At 35.5% G+C, this 23,546-nt stretch overlaps 1 protein-coding gene across 1 annotated transcript in view; it reads left to right on the forward strand.

Moving 5' to 3' along the window:
- CNTLN (centlein) overlaps window positions 1-23,546 on the forward strand; it is a 181,599-nt gene that overhangs the window by 140,994 nt on the left and 17,059 nt on the right. Inside the window, exons 20-24 of the mRNA XM_072359615.1 lie at window positions 7,133-7,297; window positions 9,964-10,061; window positions 11,745-11,871; window positions 13,479-13,616; window positions 13,954-14,139. Of these exons, the coding sequence (XP_072215716.1) occupies window positions 7,133-7,297; window positions 9,964-10,061; window positions 11,745-11,871; window positions 13,479-13,616; window positions 13,954-14,139 (714 nt within the window). The remainder of the gene's footprint in view (window positions 1-7,132; window positions 7,298-9,963; window positions 10,062-11,744; window positions 11,872-13,478; window positions 13,617-13,953; window positions 14,140-23,546) is intronic.

A 23,546-nucleotide genomic window follows, 5' to 3' on the forward strand; every position in this document is an offset into this window, starting at 1 on the left:
GTATTTTAAGTAATTTTTATCTCAAAATATCCATATCGCAACCTCAGCCTTCCAGAAATGTTTTCACTAAGTTGATAGAAAACAGTCTTTAACCATTTAAAACCTTCAATATGTAATGATATGGCCAGAGTGTGGGAGACAGAGCAGTTTTCCCTTCAAGCACAGGACCCCCACCCTCTTATATTTCAGATGCAGAAGTATTTCAGTAGAAAATGGTTCACTTTCTAAAACAGATGGAAATGGGGAGAGGTTAAATTAATATTTCACCATTCTTTCAACTGTTTTGTTTCTTTCTTGGCTATGTTTTCTTTTAAAATAATTCCAGTTTTTAAAGATATAAAGCTGTATGCTTTTGGAAATAAGCACATAAATAAAAAGGAAGTTTAAAAACAGTCTTTAAAATAGCATTTTCATTTTGGTTTCTCTCTATTTTATGTGAGCTATACGGAAAACAGATGGAAGCATTATTAATTTTTTCCCCCAATGAGTTTTAGTGCAGCATATTTGTATGTGTTATCTGAAACATATGAATACTTAGTATTGCTGCTGTTAAATTCGTAATGAGTTGTAGGGATTGTGAAATTCCCTGACTGGCTCTCATGCAAGTAGTTCATTTGCAGTGCTTGTATTAAGATTATGCAGGGGGAATATGGCAAGCACTATCCCTGACCCTAGATGAAAAATTCAAATTTCTAGCTTTATGAGTTTGCCCCAACTGTCATGTTTGGTGAAAATCAGATAAATACTCTGTAACCCTCCAAAATATCTTGCAGTAAAACCTGATCCTCACTATAAAAGTTTGCACGGGTTCCATGTCTTATGTTGAAAATTTTCTAGTCACTACAAAGATGTGGAAGTTTTGGAGCAGCATTTAGGCATCAAATGTAAATCTTTGTTTGTAAATACCAGTACCTAATTGTTGGAATACCCAATTCAACTCATATTTGTTTAGCTAGTAATGATGGGCACCATGAAACATGTATTTTTCTCCTTCAGGCATAGCATCACTACTTACTTGACAGTTCAAATGCTTTTAAATAGAACAAAGTGTTGTGAAGTATTTCACGATATATTTAGATTTGGAACACGGATCAAAAATTTAATGTGCCATGTTGTATCTGTGTGGAAGTAGTTCTAATAAGGTAAACTTAGCTTATGGAACATGGTGTAGAAAATACTTCAATCACAAATATTTTTCTCTATAAGGAACATATATATATATATATTAAGTTCTGTAATTCATTATGTAGAAGAGGTAAAGACTTTAGGCAAGGTTCTGTGCAATTGCTACATATTCTGCCAGAGTGCATCTTCACATTTCAATATGAATACCTAAAAAAATTAAGTAGTTGGGATCATAAAATTGATCATAATTATAAACTTCCGTAAGTAGCATTGCAAACATAGATAAAAGTTAATATATTGCTTTGAAATTTGGAAGGAGAGAAGGAGTACTGCATCTGCTTTAACCTGAAAGCAATGTGGAGTTCTTAATATAAATTAGGCATAGGTTACAGCAGTATTTACTCACAGATTTAAAGTGAAACTGATAGAGAATGCAGGCTAAAATTGAGTTGCTTCAGGTCAAAACCTCTAAGTTTAAATTGCTGTTATCATTATACAGGTTGTATTTTTCAGAAGCATTTTCATTGTATAAAAAAAAATTGTCACCTACATTTTTCCTAAGTTTTACTTATTTTTTGTAATCTGCATAATCATTTGTTGTTCAGTATGCAGCTGTCTACTTAGGAGTCTCTATTGCTTATTACAGTGGATGGTGGTATTACTCTCATCTGTTTATATACTCTCATCTGTTTATACAAATGTGTTGTGTGTTTCTCTGGAATAAGTGTGTGTGCTTTGGTCTCGATCTGTCATTCACAAAAAGAAAAAAGAAAAGAAAAAAGAAAAGAAAAGAAAAGAAAAGAAAAGAAAAGAAAAGAAAAGAAAAGAAAAGAAAAGAAAAGAAAAGAAAAGAAAAGAAAAGAAAAAAAAGAAAAGAAAAGAAAAGAAAAGAAAAGAAAAGAAAAGAAAAGAAAAGAAAAGAAAAGAAAAGAAAAGAAAAGAAAAGAAAAGAAAAGAAAAGAAAAGAAGAGAAAAGAAGAGAAAAGAAAAGGAACTTCCCTGGTTTCAATTTTTTTTTTTTTTTTTCATTTCATAAAATGCCTTAACCAGACCAAATGTGGTAATATTACGTTTTTTAAAGTTATAGAATGATTTTTGTTTAATTTTTGCTTACACCATTTGGATACAAAATACCTGCATTAGAATTACAAGTAAACCATTTGTTTATGAAGTTTTGTACAGTTAATAGCCCTTTATAAACAAGAATTACTCTCTGTGATTTGTCAGTACTAGTGCAGGATTGCAAAGAGATTCATTCTTTGATAAGGGTTTTCACTTGGTGTTGAAAACACCTATTTTCCAAAAAATAGCTGAGTTTGTATTTGGTATATGTGAAATGGCCACTTTACTTTCATCAATCTGTTGAACCCTGCTTGTGTTACAGTGACATTATCAAGAGGACAGCGGTATTTTTTTCTTTACTAAAATACCTGAGAAGAGAAATATGCCTCTTATCTGCATGCTGATATCTGTATTTCTCTGCTGGGAACTAATTTAAACACTTCATGAGAGATTGACATTTTCAGTGCCTTAAACATTCTTAAAAGCTGCTTTGTTCATTGCAAAACCATATTTAGTATGACCTCATAATAATGTAGCACACCTCAAGTGTCATGCCTGTCTTTACTATGCACACTGGAGCTATGTTCATCCATACTAGACAATTGCACTTCAAGGAAGGGTTTTTTTTTCTTGATAGGCAATTAGCAGTAATTAGGAAGATTCACCTCAATAAGATGTCAACATGAGATTGTTTAAAGAAGTTGAATGTCAGTGGCTTTAAAAGAGGTTTTTTTTCGCTGACACAAAGGTATGACATGTGAAACATGAAATGTTAATTTAACTTTTCTGCTTATTATTCATGCACAATATTATTTTGTCATTCAGATACTACACTGACAGAGTGCAAAGGGTGTTAAAATAGTGCTGCTAGAATAAAAAGAGGATTAATCTACCATTGGCCAATTAGCCAAAGGGTACTTAATGGTCTCTAAAGGCTACTGAAGTCTAACAACTACCTAAAGCACTGGCAAAAAGTCCTCTATATTACCTTCATTTACTTGACATTTTGCGAAACAGAGTCAGATGCTGAAAACTACATTTGGCTGAAATAAAATTAATAACTCACTGATGCAGCATATTTTACTAAAATTTCAGAAAAATAAGTGGCAAATAACATTTACATTTTAAAACTTTTTCTTGCATTTTTGGATGTTTGTTTCAATTTAGGAATTGATTATTAAATCAGCAGAGTCTTCTGTTTCATATTTTCTATGCATGTCAGGAATGCTAAATAATCAGCATGCATATGAAGAAAACTTTCGCTAACAATTTGGAGTTATTAGCATTTTCTGTATGTCATCACGTTAAGTATGCAGCACCATTGGTTTTCTAGTCTAGAATTCGTATATATATTTTCATACTTTCAGATATCTGCATACCATTTTTATTTATTTTAGCTTTGTTTTTGGTGACTTATCAGGCAGAATTAGGTTTTGATTCAAGAGAAGGAAATGGGGTCAAGATTACTGGGACTGACTATAAATTTTGCCGTGAGTATTGTTAAGTACCTCAGTACCTGCATATATGTTTTGAAAAGGTTTTTTGTGGTTTATGTTTGCAACAAGTACTGCTTATCTTACATATTTTTCATGATTGATCTAAAGCTGTGAAAGAAGAGCATTCTTGTTTTAAAAGCGTTGCTAGATTTTAAAATGAAACTTGCTATAGGAGCTCTGCAGCATAGCAATTGTATTTTATTGCCTAATGTTGCAATGTTTTTTTTAAAGAAAAAGGAATTCAATGTATTTAAGTCTCTTAGAGAAATCTTCTTACACATATTGCACTGTTTTTGTGAGCCAGGGCTCTAGGATGGGGAAATTACTTAATGATGTGATCTTAACACATCTAATTATATTTGTACTAGTTATAGTTGGGTCACTAAATGAGTAGTGTAAGATTCTCATTGCTTGATGTGGATTTCAAGGATGCCTGATTTACGTCCTGTTCTGCATTTCTGTTGATCTTGCACAGAAATACATTCTGTTAAATCTACTAATACTGTATTAACCCGTGATTTCATTTGCAGCAGTGCCAATGAAGTGGCAGTTACCACTGGCAGAAATGTTGTCATATATAGTTGCATATGAGAGTGAGTCTACTGTAGACTGTAGTTGAAGCTTCGCACTTAGTAGTCATGATACAGGGGAGCAGTAGACTTTTCCAGGAGCTTTCTACATGAATCAACTTGAGTCTTTCCTGTATCTGTGTTTCTGAGAGAGTATAGTTAAACGTGTTGCTGAATCATTGAGAGTTTTACGTTTCCTGCACAGAAACTAAGATTTCATCACTTATCCCTTTGTGCATAGCAGAACAGAGTTTCGTAGGTATACCAGTAGCAAGGAGATTAAGATAGATGGGTGTTAATAAAATATTGAATCTATAAACATCTGTTAAGCCAAAACACTCTGGAGGAGGTGCAGCAGACAAAGGCCGCTACATCTTGGAGGAACAGCGGTAGCCTTCCTTTACAAACATCTGGTCTAGCTGGTGTTTGAGATTCTACCTTTCATCCTAGTGACCTCTTCCCTTGGAGCAAATCCTTATTACTCTGTCACTCAGGATTTGTGTGCATGGGAGCGCACACACACACACACACACACACAAATATCTGATGTGTCTCAGAAAGAACTAATGCCTGGCTCTGATTGCAGTTACATGCCTGTCTTTGTCTGGTTTTGCAAATTAGCAGGGTTTGTCCTGTGCATACTATTTTGACTCTACTCCACTAGGTTTGATTTCCGCATTTAATATTTGTACGCATTTACGTATGACGTATATTTTCTACTTCCTCACTTAAGTAAATTATACAGCCAACACAGCAGTGTCTTCTTTGGCACCTGTCCAGTTATGCCCCATTCTATTGCAGTTTGTTTGCTGTCATTTTTGGCAATGTGGCCACCACAGTTGTAACGTTTTAGACCCAATCCATTTTGCTGGCAGCAGTAGTCGTATATGGCCTCAGAAACTTCTGCAAGTAGCTCTCTATCTTGGGCACATATAGGGGAATCTCTAATTTTAATCAGATATTGATCTAGCTGTGGTAGTTTGGGGGGGGGGGATTGGTTGTTTTTGTTGGTTTTGGTTTTTTTTTCCTTTTTCTTTTTTTCTTTTTATGAATAATTTATTACAGAAACACTGAATTATGAAATTCTGCATGTAGAAATATTGGCATTACTAGACAAATTAACCTAATTCATATACTATTCTATATTGTATCTTTCTGCACCCTTACTTGTTTTGCTTTTTAAAGAAGTCTTCGATTTGTCTTCTTTTAACCATATTGTATTAATTGTGAGGATAATTGATTATGGAACAAACAATTATTTTATACATGAACTCTTTTTATGTCTCTGTCAGGAATGATGGTAGACAGAAAAATTAACACTTTTACTGAGAACAGTACTTATCTCAAATACACGTCTAGGCTATTTATTGGCTTTAGTAAATATACTTGGGTATAAAATACCATCAGAGTATGCACAAATTCTGATGTTGTTTATAATGAAAATAAACATGTCTGTAAGTAGTATTTCTTTTATTTGGATATATGCGGGATCCTCATAGGGCTAATGTGGAAGAGTGGATATATTAACACAGATAGAAAATGTGTGCACACACTTGGTCATTTCTTTTTGTAATATCCAGCTTCTTATCATGCAATTTTTTTTCCTCTTTTGAGATGTGTGCACACACTTGGTCATTTCTTATTGTAATATCCAGTTTCTTATCATGCAATTTTTTTTCCTCTTTTGAGACACTTCTAATACTATTTGGTATAATTGTTCCTTACATTAAACTATGGCATTACAGTCTTCTTTAGATAGAGCTACAGGAGCAGAGAGTCATTAGGCCATCGGTAGCTTTCAGCTGACTACAGATTAGTGAAAGTTAAGTGCTAGCATGAAGATTATTTATTTTCCACTTTTCATAGTATAATATTCATTATCATTTAAATTATTATTATTATTATTAATTAAAAAGATTGCCTCTAATAAGGAGTGCTTTGAAATATATTGTTACAAAGATTAAATGTCTTGTCAGTTGTCAATCAAGTGCAACAAGACCGAGAGTTAGTTTGCATGTTATTTATTTGAACTAAATCCCTAACAAGCCTCGTCTGCTAATTGGACTTAGCATTTATGTTGCTAAATGAGAAGCATTTTGGCTGCAGTATAGGGTGGTAAGACCTACCCAGTGGAATAAACAACTAACATCTGTTATCCTGTCCTGCTCCAGCTTGGCTTTTACCACTTAAGTACCTCAGCCCTAGAGTCAAGGTTATGGAATATGTGGTTCTCTGGCTATGGTGGATATATGTAAAAGGGAAGAAATAACACAACATGAGTAAAGACCAGCCAACCAGAAGATATTTAGTGCAGCTGGTACACTTTGCTTTAACCTCTACAAGCCCTACAAATATCAAAACAAAAGCCAAGAGAAGAGTGTATGTTTTATAGCAGTTAGTTATTAACACAGCAATTCAAGCAAGCATACAGTGGCCACCATTAAACAGATTTGACATTTAACCACCTTTATTTAATACACCTTGATGCTTGAGAAATCATGGTAGTTCTTTGTCAGTATAGAAATAATTTCAAAATCCCAGAGAGACTCTAAGTAAATAGATTTCAACAATAACTACCATTACAGTTTGTTTTTTTTTAATGACAATTTTTGCCTACAATGGTAAAAATTGCAACAGTCAAACTTGAATCATCTTGCCTTTCAGAAAAATTGGTTGGTTTTGGTGTTATTTTACTTCTCTCTCCTGCCAGATGTCATTTTTGCGTTGACTAGAGACTGCAACCAACAACAATGCCATATAATTGTAGATAATATGTATTGTTTCATTCTTCTTGAATTCTAAACCACAGAACATCTGATCTGATCCAGCAGAAGTATTTTTAGGATGCAATTGTGACTGTTCCTTCTGTTTGTAAAACAGGTGTTGACCTCCAACCTGGCCAAATGGCAACAGGAGAAAGAAGATTTACAAGGAAAATTGAAGTTGAGAGAACATCTGTCTCAAACTGCTGGCAAGAGTGAAGTCGCACCAGCTCCTTCAAAGAACACTGATTTAGAGATGAAACAGCTGCAGTGCAAACTAAAGGTGACAGAACAGATTATTCAGTGCTGACTGTAATTCACATGAACAGTATTTAATAATTGGGTCAAGCAGAAAAATATATATGTATATATGTATACACACTCATACACACACACTCATATATGCATATAATTTATATGTGATATGCCAAGGTTTAGCAACTCAGGTTTCAAATAGTCTTTGATGTTAAATAGAAATGTATTCATAACCTGAAGAACTGGTATGTATAATTAATACAGTTTTTGCAACCAGATAGGCCAAATGGGGTTGGGGGGGTGAGTTTTTGTACAATTAAATGTATCTTGTTGAAAAGTGCAGTGGAATGACTTAAATGAGAATTGTGGTGATTGGTTTCTTTAAGGAGGAGCTGGGCAACAGCTATCTGTGAAAGCGAAGAAACGAGTTTTTGTCTGAATATGCAGCTCATGTAACAGTAATCTATTGGTGTAACATTACGTACTAGTCACTACTCTTTTTGTCTTCAGAGAGAGATTGTTCTTTTTTTACTAGAGTTTTTTGTAGATTGGAAAATACTGATGAATTGATTATTTCATTTTTCAGTCTCCAGTGACTTTTTATGTGAACGATGTAGACTCTAGGCTTCATTGATGCCTCTGAGAGCTTTTTCAATATTCTGTATGCCTGGATCATAGTGCTTCCTCCTCTCTTCTCAGTGAAGGCAGTGTATGTACAACAGTGTCCTAACACCCTTATGTGAATCTGATGTAAAAAATATTAACATGATGTTTAATTCCATCTTAAAGAAGCCTTACATTCTAAATGTAAAAAAATAAATAAATATATAACTAAGTAAAACCATGTTCAAAACAAACATAGTCTTTGATCCCTACTGCAGGATACTCAAGTGTCCACAAGTTGGAATCGATGACCCCTTTGGGTCCTTCCAACTTGGGACACGATGATTCTATGATTCTGTTTCTTCACTTGGTGGTTGAATTGGATGAGTGTTTTGACTGTGAGGACTGTGACAAGCTACTTATACTGTGTTACTGAAATTGTTAGCCTTATTTTAACCTGATCATTTGGAAAAGAAAAAAGAAAAAAAAAAAAAAAAAAAAAAAAAAAGAAAAGAAAAGAAAAGAAAAAGGAAAAAAAAAGAAAAAAAGAAAAAAAAGAGTTTTGAAAGTCTTTTTTAGCAGAAGTTTACAGAAGTTGTCAGCTGTTGTTCCAGGTTAACCACATAACCACAGTTAAAGAAGGTACAAAGTTACTCCTCTGAATGCTAAAGCTTTTGCTGCTGCTTAGAATCGCAAATTACCTGATTTGGTTAATTCTTTTATCAGAGCTTACTATGAGGTGTTTATGTTGTACATATTGATTCCTTGTTACTTTGCCAACAAGGAGTGTTCTAGGTGTAGTTGATGAGTTTGGAAGCAAAATGATGTAAGCAAATGTCTTTGCATCTAAACCTGTGTAGGGCCCCACAGAAATAGTCAAGAGTGTATCTGTCTGATGTGTAAACTGTGTAACTGAATGCTGTGCTTCATGCTAGTGAAGTTCAACCCCAACAAACAAGTCTCAAGTATATTCCATTATCATATATCTTTTTAACAATTTTCTGTAATATCTCACATATTACAGAAATTCTCCTCATGAATCTTTGTTTATAACATGTCTGATCTGCTCACTTACTGTTTATACACAATGAGTAAAGCGCTTTAGCACATTGGCTGAACCCACAAAAAGGCATGCATGCATTTTGTGCAAACACTTCACAGATATGTATCTCTTGGCAACACCTCTTGGAGTTCTGAAATCTTGACATGCAGTATGTCTGTGCTGCCATTTTCAGCAATGGCATTCAGAACGTATGCTCAGATTGCTAAGATGGCTACTCCAGTTAAATTTCTTTTTTTGTTTTGTTTTGTTTTGTTTCTGCAAAGCTATTTAATAATACTGTGTTTAAATCTTGGAATCTTAGGTAGATTATCTGTGTGCTTCCATGGAGGAGTTTAGGGGGTTTTTGTTGTTGTGATTGTTGTGGTTTGGTTTGGTTTGCTTTTTTTGCTTCCTACTATATAGACAAACACCACAGAATTCCTCTTTAGGAATATGCACAAACACTGAGACTGTACTTTTTCATTAGAGAAAGACAGGATTTTTGTTAGTGTGGCTGACTAGGAACATTTTGTCTTTTGCTTTGAGTTTTAAGGCATACAAAGGTAACAACTGCTGTTGTAGGATTTTTTGGCATTCCCAAACTGCAGGATGAAAGGGACTGTTGGAAACCATTCTCTGTAGGCTCTTGTGCAGTAGAACCATGTGAGAATATGGTTCAGATGAAGACCAGGTTTTGTTTCTTTTCTCTCCTGTTACCTTTATAACTCTGTTTGCTATGCATGAGAAAATTTGGTCCTGTTAGGGCACTCGGCTTTCAGGTGTTTTTGATGAATATCTATTAATCATACATTTTTGTACCACTGGCAGACTACTGGTTTTGAGAATATTTTCCGATGAAAGCATTTTTATTTAAGTGTTGCTAGAAAGTAAAAATACTCATGTTGTACAATGTAACCAATTCTCATTAGTGTTCAATACTATCTTGTAGTATGTGGAAGTTTACACGGCCCATTATTTCAAACAGATTTGCTGTTGACTGAGATAACATTGAATCTGATTTATTTCTGTTCTGATATTCTCCAACACAGAATTCGAATGCTGAAATCACTAAGCAATCAGCGACCATTAAGTCACTGAAAAACGAAGTCCAGGAAAAAGAAGACCAGGTTCGGGAACTCCAGGCTAAGTATGTTCACTTTTTTATCCATTGTGTTTGGTGCCACCCAGCGGCAGCTGTGCTGTCGGTACGGCAATAACTGAACATTGGATTCCTCTTACGATCTCGTGGGCTATTACGGATTTGTGTTTATGTGTCTGTGTTTTTGTGGTTTGTTTTGATTTTAAGAAATTCAAGAAGTACATGATAAAATCGCGTGCTGTTTAAACTGTTACGTGATAGGCATCTCTGTGTTGCAGTAAGAATGCCTCAAATCAGAACTCAGACCCTAGAGTGGACATTTTTTTATCCTTGATGTAAGTCTAAATGAATTCCTCAGCACTGTTAAGTACCGTCTTTCAAATACTGTAATTCTTTGCCTAGGGGCTAGGAGACATGTCAAGGTTCAGATGCTTAAAGAAGATTAACTATCCAGTCTTACATTCATAAAAGTTCAAAAGGACAGTTGTATTTCTTTCTATTTGAATTGATTAAGGTTTACCACTCGTTTTGAAATTCACATGTATTGGTTTGAAGTGTGCATCTGAGATTTTTATTCTGCCCACTTACTTGGACTGATGTAATACAGTTCTTCAGTTATTCTGCTTTATAAACGTAACCTATTAATTTCCTGCCCGTTGCAAAGGTTTACTCTTCTAACCATCATATATATATATATATATTTATCTATAAAAAGAATGCAGATTACTTATCTGACTATTTTTCATTTCAAATATAGAGGACTTTTAGAATGGTTGAGTCATGTATGGTGTATTTTTGGTTCCCAAATATAACTGGTGTCTTCTACCACAGTGGTTAAGCTTAACTTTGAAATAGAGTTATCGGTGATGGTGCTTCCTTCATAGAATAGACAGTGCTTTTTGATAAACTTTAAGATTTAATTTCCAAAACAGCAGTAGCATGACTGTGAAATAGATGGAGGAAATTTTAAGATTTAATAGTTTTCTGACTTTTAATATGATACTGACTAGGTACCAACAATATTTTATTCCTGAATAGATTGTCATTTTTACTTCATAAATAGAAATCCAGATGTATGGATTTCCAGAGCCTGGGTGTTCCTTATGTTTATACTGAACATGTGTGACAACTGCAGATGCATTGCTTGAGACACGATTTTCTCATTAAACAGAGTTCATCTTGTAGCACATTAGAATTTTTTTAGATGAGAAATTTCTGAAAAGTGACAATTTTATTCCAATCTTTGGAGCGTTTTTTCTTGTGTTTCTGCTTATTGCTGAGTTGGATGAAAGGAAAATAATTCCCCCCCTTCACTTTCTTTTAAAAAGAACTATATACATAATAGAAGAATTTGGTACAAAATAATTTTTGAAAGATATATTCTTCAAATATCAAATTTTAATTAATCTAAATTCCTTCTTTTCTTTTTAGTAATATCTTAGAAGGTATTATTATGAGTTGAAATAATGCAGGTTAGAGCATAAACCACATTAAAAAGTAAATCAGCAAATAAGTCATGTATTTAAAAATTGGTCCATTTATGTGTATTTATGGTTAAGCTGCATTTATTTATGGGTAAGGTACAAGATTGGAATCAACTTTTACTCAAAAAAATTTGTAAACTGTGGAATGATAGTTTTTCTGCTGCAGTTCTTTTTTTGAATTGTTTAAAACAGTTGCATATTAGTAGTATTTTCTTACTAACATGCAGTGTGACTTCTTCCCTTTCAGGATTTCTCGATTGGAGAGGGACCTTAATATGAAAAGACATTTGATAGAAGACTTAAGGTCTCGTCTAAAAGCAAACCAAGAGAATGAGAAAGCCTGTAACGAAACACTAGAAAGTCTTGAGAGAAAGGTGCTTTTTGCTATCTACAGTTTTGAGAAAGCCAAGAGCTAATGTATTTGAAGAAGTTATTTTAATATGCTATACATACAAAATCCATACATTGCTTTAAGCATATGGCATACAGTTAATTTAAACATATAACTCTCTCCACTTTATTTTGTATGAAGTCAGTATACGGTGATAGTTTGGACTAATTCAGCATACTTTAATGTCTGATCATGAGGTAACTAAAATTTGAAGTATTCAGGACACTGAATTGCAAAGACATTCTGTAAGTAGCATGATTTTGTTTTATACAGTCCAAGTTCTTTAAAAACAGCAGACCTGAATCAAGGATGATTTTACCTGACACATGCTATTGAGGTCCTTGCATATCTCTTGAGTGCAGTATTTAAATGGTTTAATATGTTAATTTGTATTGTACTGGAGAACAGAACAATTCACACTTACTAGCTTTTAACACATAACAGTAATTCTATCTGTGTAGATGAAGCTTCATTTCTGTGCTAGATTATTATCCAGCAAAATTATAGGACAGTTTCACTGACAAGTATATATACAAGTATATACAAGTTTAAGAACTGGTATATGTCTTGGCATCTTTCCATATTATCCAAGCAGTATATTTCACTTCAGTCTTTAATTCCCAAAAAAGATCGTGACATTTGGATGTCTGTGAGGTTATGTGGCATATGACCTCAAGATAGAAATAAACAATTTACCTGTTTGCCTTTTTTTTTTTATCATAGAATGCAGGTGCTTGCTGCATACTATAGACACTGCCTCTGCTTAAAGTCATTAAGTGCTTTCAGCTCTAGAGAGAGCTACTCTCTTACCCTCCATGCCAAAGATGAGGTGCTATTAAGAGACGCTCAGCCAGAGAGTGAAAGCATAAGTAAGCAAGGGAGTTTAAGTGTGAAAGAAATACCTGGTTTTGTTTTTTGAAAAAATATTTAGAATGGAAGGATGTGCTTTAATCCTGTTTTTGAGTATTATAAATGCTGCAATTTTCACATTCCATCCATTACTTTGGTTATTCCATATGGAAAATCAGCTTCATAAATTTTACACTAACTTCAGCAGAAGATCAAAGAAATTCCCTGTTACTCGATATTGCCTGGACAACTTTGTGATTAATACTGTCAGTAGAACATGAATGATATTCTAGGAGCGTTGGCCTCTTTCATTTTACACAGAATCAGTGTTTGCATTGTATGGCAAAATTATAATAATTATCTAAGATGCTGTAGTGATATTAGCTTGTTAACAATTATTATTTCCTCAGCTCGGTTTTGATTGATGTAGGTTACAACTGATTGATTGAATAAATGAGTGAAAGCTGTGGTTTATTCACTTTTACATTCACTACGACACTGCAGACCTGCAAACAAAGAGTTTTCTTTACATTTAATACAAGATTTTGTATAACAGGAATATGTATGGAAACTGACCTCTGCTAGGTGATCAGCAATAATAGACTTTGTTATTTCAGAAGTTGCTTTAGTAAAATAATCTGTGTAAAGCAGGGAGGTATGCTGCAGTATAAATAGGCTTGAATTTTACTTTTATGTTTTATATCTTCTTAATAATCAAATTGACTTTCACTTTTGTTTTAGGTAAAGTCAATGTCTGAAGACTGTGCAAACAAAAAAACCTCCATTGACTCACTGAAACAAAGACTTAATGTAGCTACAAAAAAGAAGTCTCATTATGAGCAGATGTATCACAAGGCTAAAGATGAGCTGGAGAAAAAGGTATATTAGCTTTGTGTTGAGTTTACTGTGGAACTTTTTCATACCTTACTTTCAAATGAAAAGTTGCAATGTCATCATCTAAGACATTTTAAATACATAAAGGAAAAAAAATGAATCATAGTAACATGTTTCACTGCTTTTATTTGCTCACTGGAATTTAGGCGCTGAAACATGGACTCAGTGACTGCAAATGAAGTTTCTTTTCCCCATGAAAGTATTTGTACGTGTTCTGTGCTATTTATCATTTTGTGGAAGGTTTGTTTGTTTGACTGTGAACTACCACACCTGCCTGTCAGCTTTTATCATGTCACTGCTATGTCCCTGTGTTGTGTTCCAGGTGCTCAAGCTGTCCAATCTAGAGAGCAAAGTGATTGAGACCGAATATGCTATGACTGAACTCGAGTCTGCAGCATCTCAGCAGCTACACGGATTGGCTAAACAGAGTGGGCAAGCTTTGGAGACTGTTCAAAAGAAGCTACTGCTCGCCAATGACAAAATAGATGAGTTCATGACGTTTGTGAAGGTTTGAATTTTGACTTTCTATCAGGTGTTCAGATAAATAAAGGTAGTCTTGGGTGAAAGTAAAGAGGGTGAAGACTTAGTCTATGCTGCATTCTGTGATCTGGAAGAGTCTTTGAAGCTCTTGCACTGGCTGGGTGTCAGCTATGAACTGGTCTGAATAGGAAGGAAAGAGCCGGTGGCTGTAGGTCTCTCCCCTAGACTTCTGTAGAATAACCATCATTCATATTTGTAGCCCTTTTGTATATGGCTGCCAGTGTGCCAGTGTACTTTTTTGTTTGTTTGTTTTTCCACACACACAAAAAATAGGGCATAGTTGTATAATAAATCACTCTGCAGGAAAGATTTCACCAACACATTGATAATATCATTAATATCTTCTGATTACTCTGAATTACCTCATTTCCCACAAGACATGCTTTGGAACTTCTTTTTCATGGGGAAGGATGTGCTTTCTTCTAATAGAGAATTCTATTTTGGGAGAAAGAAACACGTTCTCTTTCCATAGCTACATGGTTGCCTGTGGCTAAGTTTGGGAAAGCATAAACTAACCTAATGTATATTAGTTGTTTCAATAAAACACCCTATACTATTCACAACAGGACCACAGTTCCCTCATCAATGGAGTGACTTCATTGAATAAAACGCAGTAGTAGCAATTACTGAAAAAAGGAGATAAGCAATTGTTTGTAATATAGATAATTTACATACTCCTATAATGAAAGAGTTTAACAAAAATTAGCAAGTGAAGTAGAAGCAGCAGTAATGACACAAATTACATACCAGCAACTATGATGCTTAATTCTCTGATGAATGACTGTAGCTCTTTAAATAACCACAAGTATTCATACCATACACAGACAAAATATCAATATGTAGTTTCTCTGCATGTAATAACACTTAGCTACTAAAGCTAAATATGTTTTTCTCCTGGATAAAAGACTATATGTGCATGCATATTTCAAATAACATACTTGGTGACTATTGTCACTCTGCAGCAAGATTTTTTGAAAATAAAAATGCTGTGTATAAGTGAAATATTAATGAACAGAGAGTTCTTTAGTAGACAGCTTTGTTTAGTTAGGTGTCAAATATTTATGGAAAAAATGGCCCCTGAAATCAAATTTTATTCACAGTATACCACTATAAAAGGTATAGTTGAAAAATTTTGGTATTTCAGTGGAATTTTGTAATACTTCAAGTAAGTCGTCCTTAAATGCCTGTTACTACTCCATGTACCCCCATAGGAAAATCGAGATGGCACAGTAAGAAGTAGCAGTGCTTCCTGCTACACCAGCTCTTCCTTTGAAGTCTGGTTGGTCTCATTTCTACTCTCTCCTTCCAGGCTGCTGTCCGTTTTCCCTTGTCTTGATGTCTGGTTCTCCCTCTAGTCTCAATACCTCTAATAATTTTTTTCTGTATAGAGATCAAATTCAATCAAATTTAAACTGTTCCTCTCTGAACCTATTTAACTATTTGTATGACCCTTTTACCTTTATCTGATATCATCTTCATTTTTCAAGCCTGACTTGATTTTTCTGAGTCCAAACATTCATTTTACATTCAACAAGTCATTTCACCATTGCTAACAAATAGGTTCAGCTAATAAGACAAAAGAGAAACTTCAGAGGAGAGAGTGTGGTTCTTTCTTTGTATAGCAGTTAGTTATGGAGAAATTCAAGTAGCAATCACTGTAGAATGTTTTGGATCTCCTGTTTTTAATTTTATTCTCAAGAAGGAAATGATTCTGATATGTGCAGCAGGAGTGGCTAACATACATTAGAAAGCACAGGCAGGAGATATTTGCAGTACCTTGGGGCATAAAGTAAATACATCTGTGAGCCATCAGGGATCATCTAGAGGCAAAACTGAAGTGGACTGTAGGTATGTGACCCATAAAAGGAGGAGAATCAAGAAGCACTTCCTTTTTGCCCAAAGGATCAAATCCTTTCAAGAATTATGAATACTTGTATTACACAAAATGCAGAGGAGTGCACTGCATTCTGCCAGCCTCTGCAAGAGAAAGACTGAGTGTACACAGGTCACTGCAGAAGTTACGTCTCATGTCTATTTCCATGGAAATTCTAACAGATACAACAGCATAATAACACCAGTTCATACAGAAAATCCTCAGCTACAAAGCACCATTTGTTAAGATCAGCACCACCATCATTAGCTACGCATTTTTGCCAGACTCGTAAGAAGCTGCACCAGTGGAGGTGACCCACTGCTGCTGCCACCACTGCCAAAGCACACCCACCATTTCACTGTGCTCACATCACTGCTTGGTCTCAATAAGCATTGAGCAAGCATCAGTGAATGTCAGTATAAGCAGTTTTTTTTCCTTATGGATGAATTCAGTTCCACAGCAATGCTTCAGGCACACTTCCGTGTCAGATGCCATTGTGTCAGAGTGCCCCTCTGCTGCCATCTGTCACGCAGGAGCAGCATGTAATGGAATATTGGTGGGAAGGTTCAACCTCTACTGCTGTAACACCAACATCCACCCCTGACATTTTGAGTCAACATAATAAAACAGGCATTACTTTCAGAGCAGCCCTCATGCTAATATTAACAGTTAGGTGTGTAAGTGAGGTAAAGCTAAAGGCTTTGGTGTTATGAAACACTGAGCCTAATTCTAATGGTAGAGGAAAATTCGTAAAAAGAATGATCTGCACTTTATGATTAACTAGTAATTAAAAGGCTACCTGCGAACTACTAAACATAAGATGTAGATTTTTTTTAACAGGATTTTGTTGTTGTTTGTTGTTGTTGTTTTAAGTCTCATGTAGGCTATAACAAGCAATCTGACTTGTCTAGAAAAGAGTGTGAAGATAAAATAAAGGGTTTTATTTACTAAAATGTAAAAAGCCTGTACAAGAAAAGTAGATAAGTAAACTTGATATATGAAGAGAAGTCAGATGTCGTAACAGCCAACGCACACATAGTGGGATGATAATACATAATTTTATTGCAAACATTTCCTGCATATATTTGTATTGTTATGCTAATTTTCCATTCAGGAAGGCTTTTACTATTAGACAGAATGCACAACAAAAGTGTTTGCAAGTTGGGAGGGCGAGCAGGGGAGAGTGCTGTGATTCTGAACTAAAGGACACTTGGCTGTGGAATTACTGACAACTCAGAATGATGGAAATTTCAGTGCATTTGGATCAATGTGCAAAGTCACAAAATCTGAGGGAGACATTTCTGGTAGAAGTTTGTTAAACAGCATTGGTTCAAATTACAGTATTTGATGAGTTAATCAGATACCTGTAACATACAATAAAGTACTGCTATTGGGAGCCCAGATCAGGAACTTCAGCATGTAACAAAAAGTGCCAGATTGTAAAATCTAGTAATTGTTTCTAAAAATTGTGCAAGATGCAATTATCAACAGAAGCTACTGTATCAAATATGTTCTAAGTCATTCTTTGGCATATTTTTGTTGTATGTTATGGATATCAGGTGTTCTGTCCTAAATTACATTTGCGGAGACCAAAATGGCACCTGAAATAGGTGGCGTACGTAGCTGTTGGTTGGAGTAGCACATTCTCCAAAGTTGTTATGAGGAAAGGTTAGGGTAAGAGAAGGTGTGAAGAACTGTGCACTGTAACAGCTTGTTAAGCAACCAAAAAACACAGTTCCATAATTAGAAGGTAGCTAACTCATAAGGGTTTCTGCTTGTTAGGAAAGAGAACCTAATATTCATAAATAATCAGGCAGCGTAAGGGAACTGGGGAATTGAATTATAGGTGATAACCTGAAAATATGAGTAGCAACAGAGGATGGAGAAGAGACTGAAGATGGTCAAAATGGTTAGCCATGCCAAAGTGTGAAGAGCAGGATTTGAAAATATGCTAGTAATAAGACTGATACTACAGGCTGTATATGACCTAGTATTAGAGCAACTTTGCAAAGGTGTAAAGACAGAAATCTTGCATTTCTGTACTGTACCTTAAAGGTAGTAGGTTGATATAAATGAAGATGATGAAACACGCCCAAATCTAACATAACAAGTCTCCACTGATTGTGATCGGTGGAGACTTGTAAACAATTCTAGTAAGAAGAAGTACTTTAAACTGAGAAATGTTATGTCTTAACACTGTTACGAGGCTGTTTAAGGAATTTGTTTCTTGCTAATCCTCATTTTGAATAAGAATTCAAAATAAATATGTACTCTAAAACTGACATGAGCATTGGAGTAATTTAAAAATGTTAATATAGAGTTGACATTCAGAAAAGGCAGTCAGGATAGACATTTTTAGGTCACGTAGTCTGACCTCATTTCTGGCTAAAATAATGAAAATCTGATATGAAATTCAATTATTTAAGTATTAAACCATAGAGGCATAGTTATACTTCTTAGAATGGCTTCATGTGAAATAATTTACATTGAATAAGCCTGCTTTCTTTCCTTTAAGGAAATGCAAGTCAGTTGACAAACGTTACTGTTCATTTTAATATACTGTTTTTTAAGATATATGACCTACCACTCTGAGGTGTTCAGATAAAAAATTTACGCTATGCAATGTCAATAATATGTTAAATAGATTAAAAATTGCCTGAGTGGTTGAATTGAAAAGTAATTCATAAAATTTAGATGCTTCTAGATTTCTGTGAAGATGGGAGCTAAACTTGATTGTAAAACATTTTCACAGCTAGATATCAAATCCTGATAAAATTTATCAGAGGCATTTGAGATAAATAATACTGAAGGTAAGGCTATAAGTATAATGTAATGTAGGCATAATGAAATGTACCTTTATTACAGAGGAGTACAAGCCACCTATAGAAAGCTGCTAGTCACCCCGAGAGGATTTTAGATTCTTTTTGTAAAGCCACATCTTTTCATCCCATCCAGCATATACCAGCACCATAAATTCTCTTTGTACCATTCAGTTTCTACAGTATACCATTGTTCAATATTTCCTATATCTTGTATTGCAGTAGGGGATCCTCAGGTGGATCTTGCAAGCTATGTGCAGCACAGCAATCACAGCAAAATGTTCTTTGTTGTCTTTGTAGTGCCTGCAACTACAGACACAGAAAACAGCCGCTGGACAAAGTTAAAAATCTGTCGTTAGACTACTTGGCTGGGTGAACACAGGATGCATTGTGCTGGTTTGAAGAGTCCAAACAGTTTGAAACAGTCCAAAACCTTCCCTAATTGTTTTCCCCTCATTATTGTGGCTTTTTGTTTTCGGTTTTGTTGTTGTTTTTTTTTAATCTCACATGTGGGTTTACTACATATTGGCTGCCAGAGATTCTTCCTGAAAGAGCAAGGCTCAGTAAGACTCGGTGACATTATGTGTCCTACCCAACTGTACAGTATCAAAACCCCTTTATTATTATTAAAAAAAAAAAAAAAAAAAAAAAAGTAGGCAAAAAGAAATGTTAGTCTGCATTGATGACATCTGCATGAGCATCTCAGAACTCCTCTGACCTTGAGGAAGATGTTCCAAAATTCTGAGAAGGCACCTATGTTCAAGTACTGCAGTAATAAATAGGTGATGGCAGCCAAATGCTTTAAAGTCAGCTTAGTGCGTTTCTCACTTCCATAATGCCTCTGTGGTTTGGGAGGCGTGTGCCCTCCGTTGAGGATACCCACAGAAGCACAGTTCACATCTGGTCTGTTCTGGCATTGTTCTTGATAGGTCTCCAGTATAACCATCTGATAAAATTGACTGCCAAAATCAAGACCCACAGCAGTTTGCTTGGCAAGCTTAGTGGATCTACTTGGAGATCTAATTCTCACTCTCTTAAGACATCTGCCCTCATTTCTTCTACTCAGAGAAGGCCTTAAGCTAGGTGTATCTCTGCTTTATGGCCACATATATGTCCAAGGCTGCCTTCTACCTCTCCTTGGTGCAGTCAGCTTACCTTATATCTCAGTATATGTTAATCTCTCTTAACCTTTCTGCAGTTTGCCTTTATTTTAGCATCTATTTTTTCTATGGCATATTTTTCTCACTGCTGTCATGGGATACAGTTTAATATACAGTTAACCATGCCATGTTAGTTTACTGCAGTATTCAACTATTAACACTTCTGTTAAAAAGTTCCACCTGTGGATGACTCTTATTGTTTTTTTTTTTCCTGCCCTAGTGAAATGCCCTCCGTTGAGGTATCACAAACACGGCATGGGTTATCTGTGAGCTCTCTCAGGAAAAGCCACCAATTTAAGTTAACCTTTTGAAAACCCAGAGCAGCAGCTTTAGTGCACACCACATGGGGCAGAGCAGGTACAGCTTTACATGACAGCTTTACATGACAATAGAGATGTTGAGGCTGCCTTTTTCAGTTGTACTTCTAATTGAAAATGTCATGTGAAACTCGAATCCTGTTACAAATAATGGTTCTAATTAATGACTCACTGCTTTCTTGTTAAAAAAATCCTGCCATTTGGCAAATTCCTATTATTTACAATCATCGTCATTTTCTCCTTAACTGTTCCGTGTTGGGAAAGAGCATTGCCAGGAAACACATTCTTCTCAGAATGGGGATGTGTAGATGATGTCCCATTTGTTCTTTATTTTGGAAGGAGAAAGGAAGGAAGAAAAGAAATAGGGATGATACATATTTTTCATTGGGACGTTCAGATATTTGGGAAATGTTCCGTGGCTTTTTGATCAATTTCTTTCCAACAAGAGAGCAGTACAAGTACACTGCTTCTGACTGTACCTCCAACTACAAAGTCAGCTCTTTTGACAGAAGTTAGTCCTTGCAGCAGACTCTCAGAGTTCTCTAGTTACAGTGCAACAGTAAGAAATATTCTTCATAGGACGTTTCCACCAGGGGCTGTATTCTCAGAATCTGTGGCTTCAGTTTCCCTGGCAGTATTATTGCTCTAAAGTGGTCACAGGCTGTGCAGAAGTGGTTTTTATAGGGCTACCTAGATAAGACACAGGATGCTATTATTTGAGCTGTGATGTTTTGTTCCTTCATTCAAAAATGCTAAGCATAATAGGTAACTGTAAAGTGTTATAACTGGAAGAAATTGACTGAATTTTCATTAGAATAGAACTGCAGTTCTCTGTGCAGATGAAAATTGGTTTATTTTGAGTTGTTCACACAACTGTATATGAAACCTGCCAAGTTAGAAGTGTTGTCTGACCAAAGGTTTCCACAGTGGGTCACTGGGACATTTTGCAGATGACAGCAGACAACATCACTTTCATAAATCAACACTGTCAGTTTTGCTTTGAAAGTGGACACCTTTCACATGACTTCACGTTGCTAGAAAATGTTCCGCACTGGGAATCTTTAGCAGTGAAAAAGTAAGTATAATTCATTTATTACTCTTCAAACTGTCAATGCTTTACCTAGGAAAGTATACCCAGGGTGATTATTTCATATTGTCTGGAGTAAACAATGAGTCTGCCAATCTGTGGCCAGGCAAAATCAGCATAATATATGGTTGTAGGAAAGCATTCTAGTTTGATGAGAACTGGTCTTCTTATCTGTAGAATACACACCTTTAAGAGAAAGTGTCTTGACATGCAAAGCAAAACTGAAAAATCTCATCTTTAAAAAAGCAGACGCTTCTTTTTATCTATGCATACTGCTTTAGGGGGGAAAAAAGGGAAAGGAAAAAAAAAATAAAAAAAAATGGAGAACCACAGCTTTTATTATGAAATACCAACCTTTCTTGGTTCTGCACAGAAATTGGTGATAAATTAAGCTAATCTCCATCAGGATTACTCTGCATCTGGGATTTAGGCAAATTGAATCAGAGGCCTGAATAGTGACAGTGAATATCTATTAGACTGTAAACAGAATAATAGGCTCTGTGAATTTTAATGAATGAAGTGAATGGCTGAACTCTTGTAGTTTACAGAAGGCATATGGGAAGTGATGCATACAGTTTGCCAGGAACAGAATATAATGTGGATGTCTTAATAGATAAAAACTCGATTACTAAAAATGAAGAATAAATGGAAAAATTTTAGAAAGGTTTTCCGTACTGTTTTTCTTCACTTCTTAGTTTTAAGAGGCTACCATTTTCCTTTGTTTTCTACAACTGTGATAGGGAGGGATGATAACGGATATGGCTTAAAATATTTTGCAGGGTGTATTTTTATATACCCCTCTGTCTTACCAGCCCAGAGGAATGGTTAAATGGTGCAACCAATGTAACTGTGCATGTATATCTCCTGAAAAGTTGAGGTGCCTGTCTGATTCACGTGGATAATCTTACTGATATTAGTGCTAGTTTCATTCTAGTTACGGTGCTTGCAAATCATTCTCACAGACCATGACCCACTAACACTAGTCAGTATGCAGCCAGATCCAAAAGACTAAAACTGAACAGGGAACTATTTTCAGCAACCTGTGAATGCGTTCCTATTCTACCTCAGGGGAAAAGAAATTCTTTTAAATTTTGGAGAGAATGGGGCTCCAGCAGGCTCTGCTGGGAGCTACTTGGAGACCTCTGCTGCGCAATCCCTAGAAGGATTATATAGGTCTACCTGTAGCACCTTTAAATGACGTGGGGAGACTACTTTCTAAAATCTGATATTTAGCTCTGTGTCTAATTTAGAGATACTAAAGGAAGCCCATTTTAAAGGTAATGGTGAGTTCAGGGTCTGAGAGATAGAAGTAGTTTTTGTAACTGGAAAATGTGGGAGATAGATAGGTGTGATACTCTGAACTTAAACTGACAGGAAAACTTACTGAGAAAATGACAGGAAAAATAGAACTTGAAAAGGAGGAGAAAGGTCTCCAGTAATGATTGATTTAACGGTTCATGTAGAAATGATTGCTCGATGAATGTTGATCAGATTACTGTGAGAGAGTAGAACAAACAGAAGGCACAGCCTTGTGAAGTCTTCACTAAGTTAGAAAGGTGAGTATTGAGGGAGTTCCCCAAAGTGCACATTGAAAGGGCTACTAGAGAGGTGGGAATAGCTCTAGGTGGGGAACTATACAATGCAGCGACAGTGTTTTAAGAAAACACAGTTCATAAGTGGCCAGCGGACACCAGGAATATCTTACAGAGTGTAAGAAGTGCTCGAGCTGACCTCTTAAATTAGGTTTCAAACATGTTTGTTTCAGCAGTGCAGTGGTCTTACACAGGGCATTTGCTTTAGATTCCTTATGCTTTGTTTTTGTCTGCACAGAAAGACAGCATGAGTTCAGACATCGAACTAATTATCAGGAAAATCTTGGTGTTTTTCGCATCTTGGTCACTGACCCTCAATATGACCTTTGGAAGGTTGCTTCACCTTGGTCCTTCTTGGTCTGCCCTGAATATTCTTTGTATGCCCTAGTTGGTAGAACTGTGATGTCTTTATCTGTCCTGACTGTTCAGGTAATAAGTTCTCTGAGATCCCAGCCATCTCTTACAGTGTGTGCAAATCTCCAATCTCTGTGAACACCACTTTTGTGGTTTTGGGTTTTTTTTCCACT

Source organism: Excalfactoria chinensis, chromosome Z (genome assembly GCF_039878825.1).
Source record: "Excalfactoria chinensis isolate bCotChi1 chromosome Z, bCotChi1.hap2, whole genome shotgun sequence".
Taxonomy (NCBI): Eukaryota; Metazoa; Chordata; class Aves; order Galliformes; family Phasianidae; genus Excalfactoria; species Excalfactoria chinensis.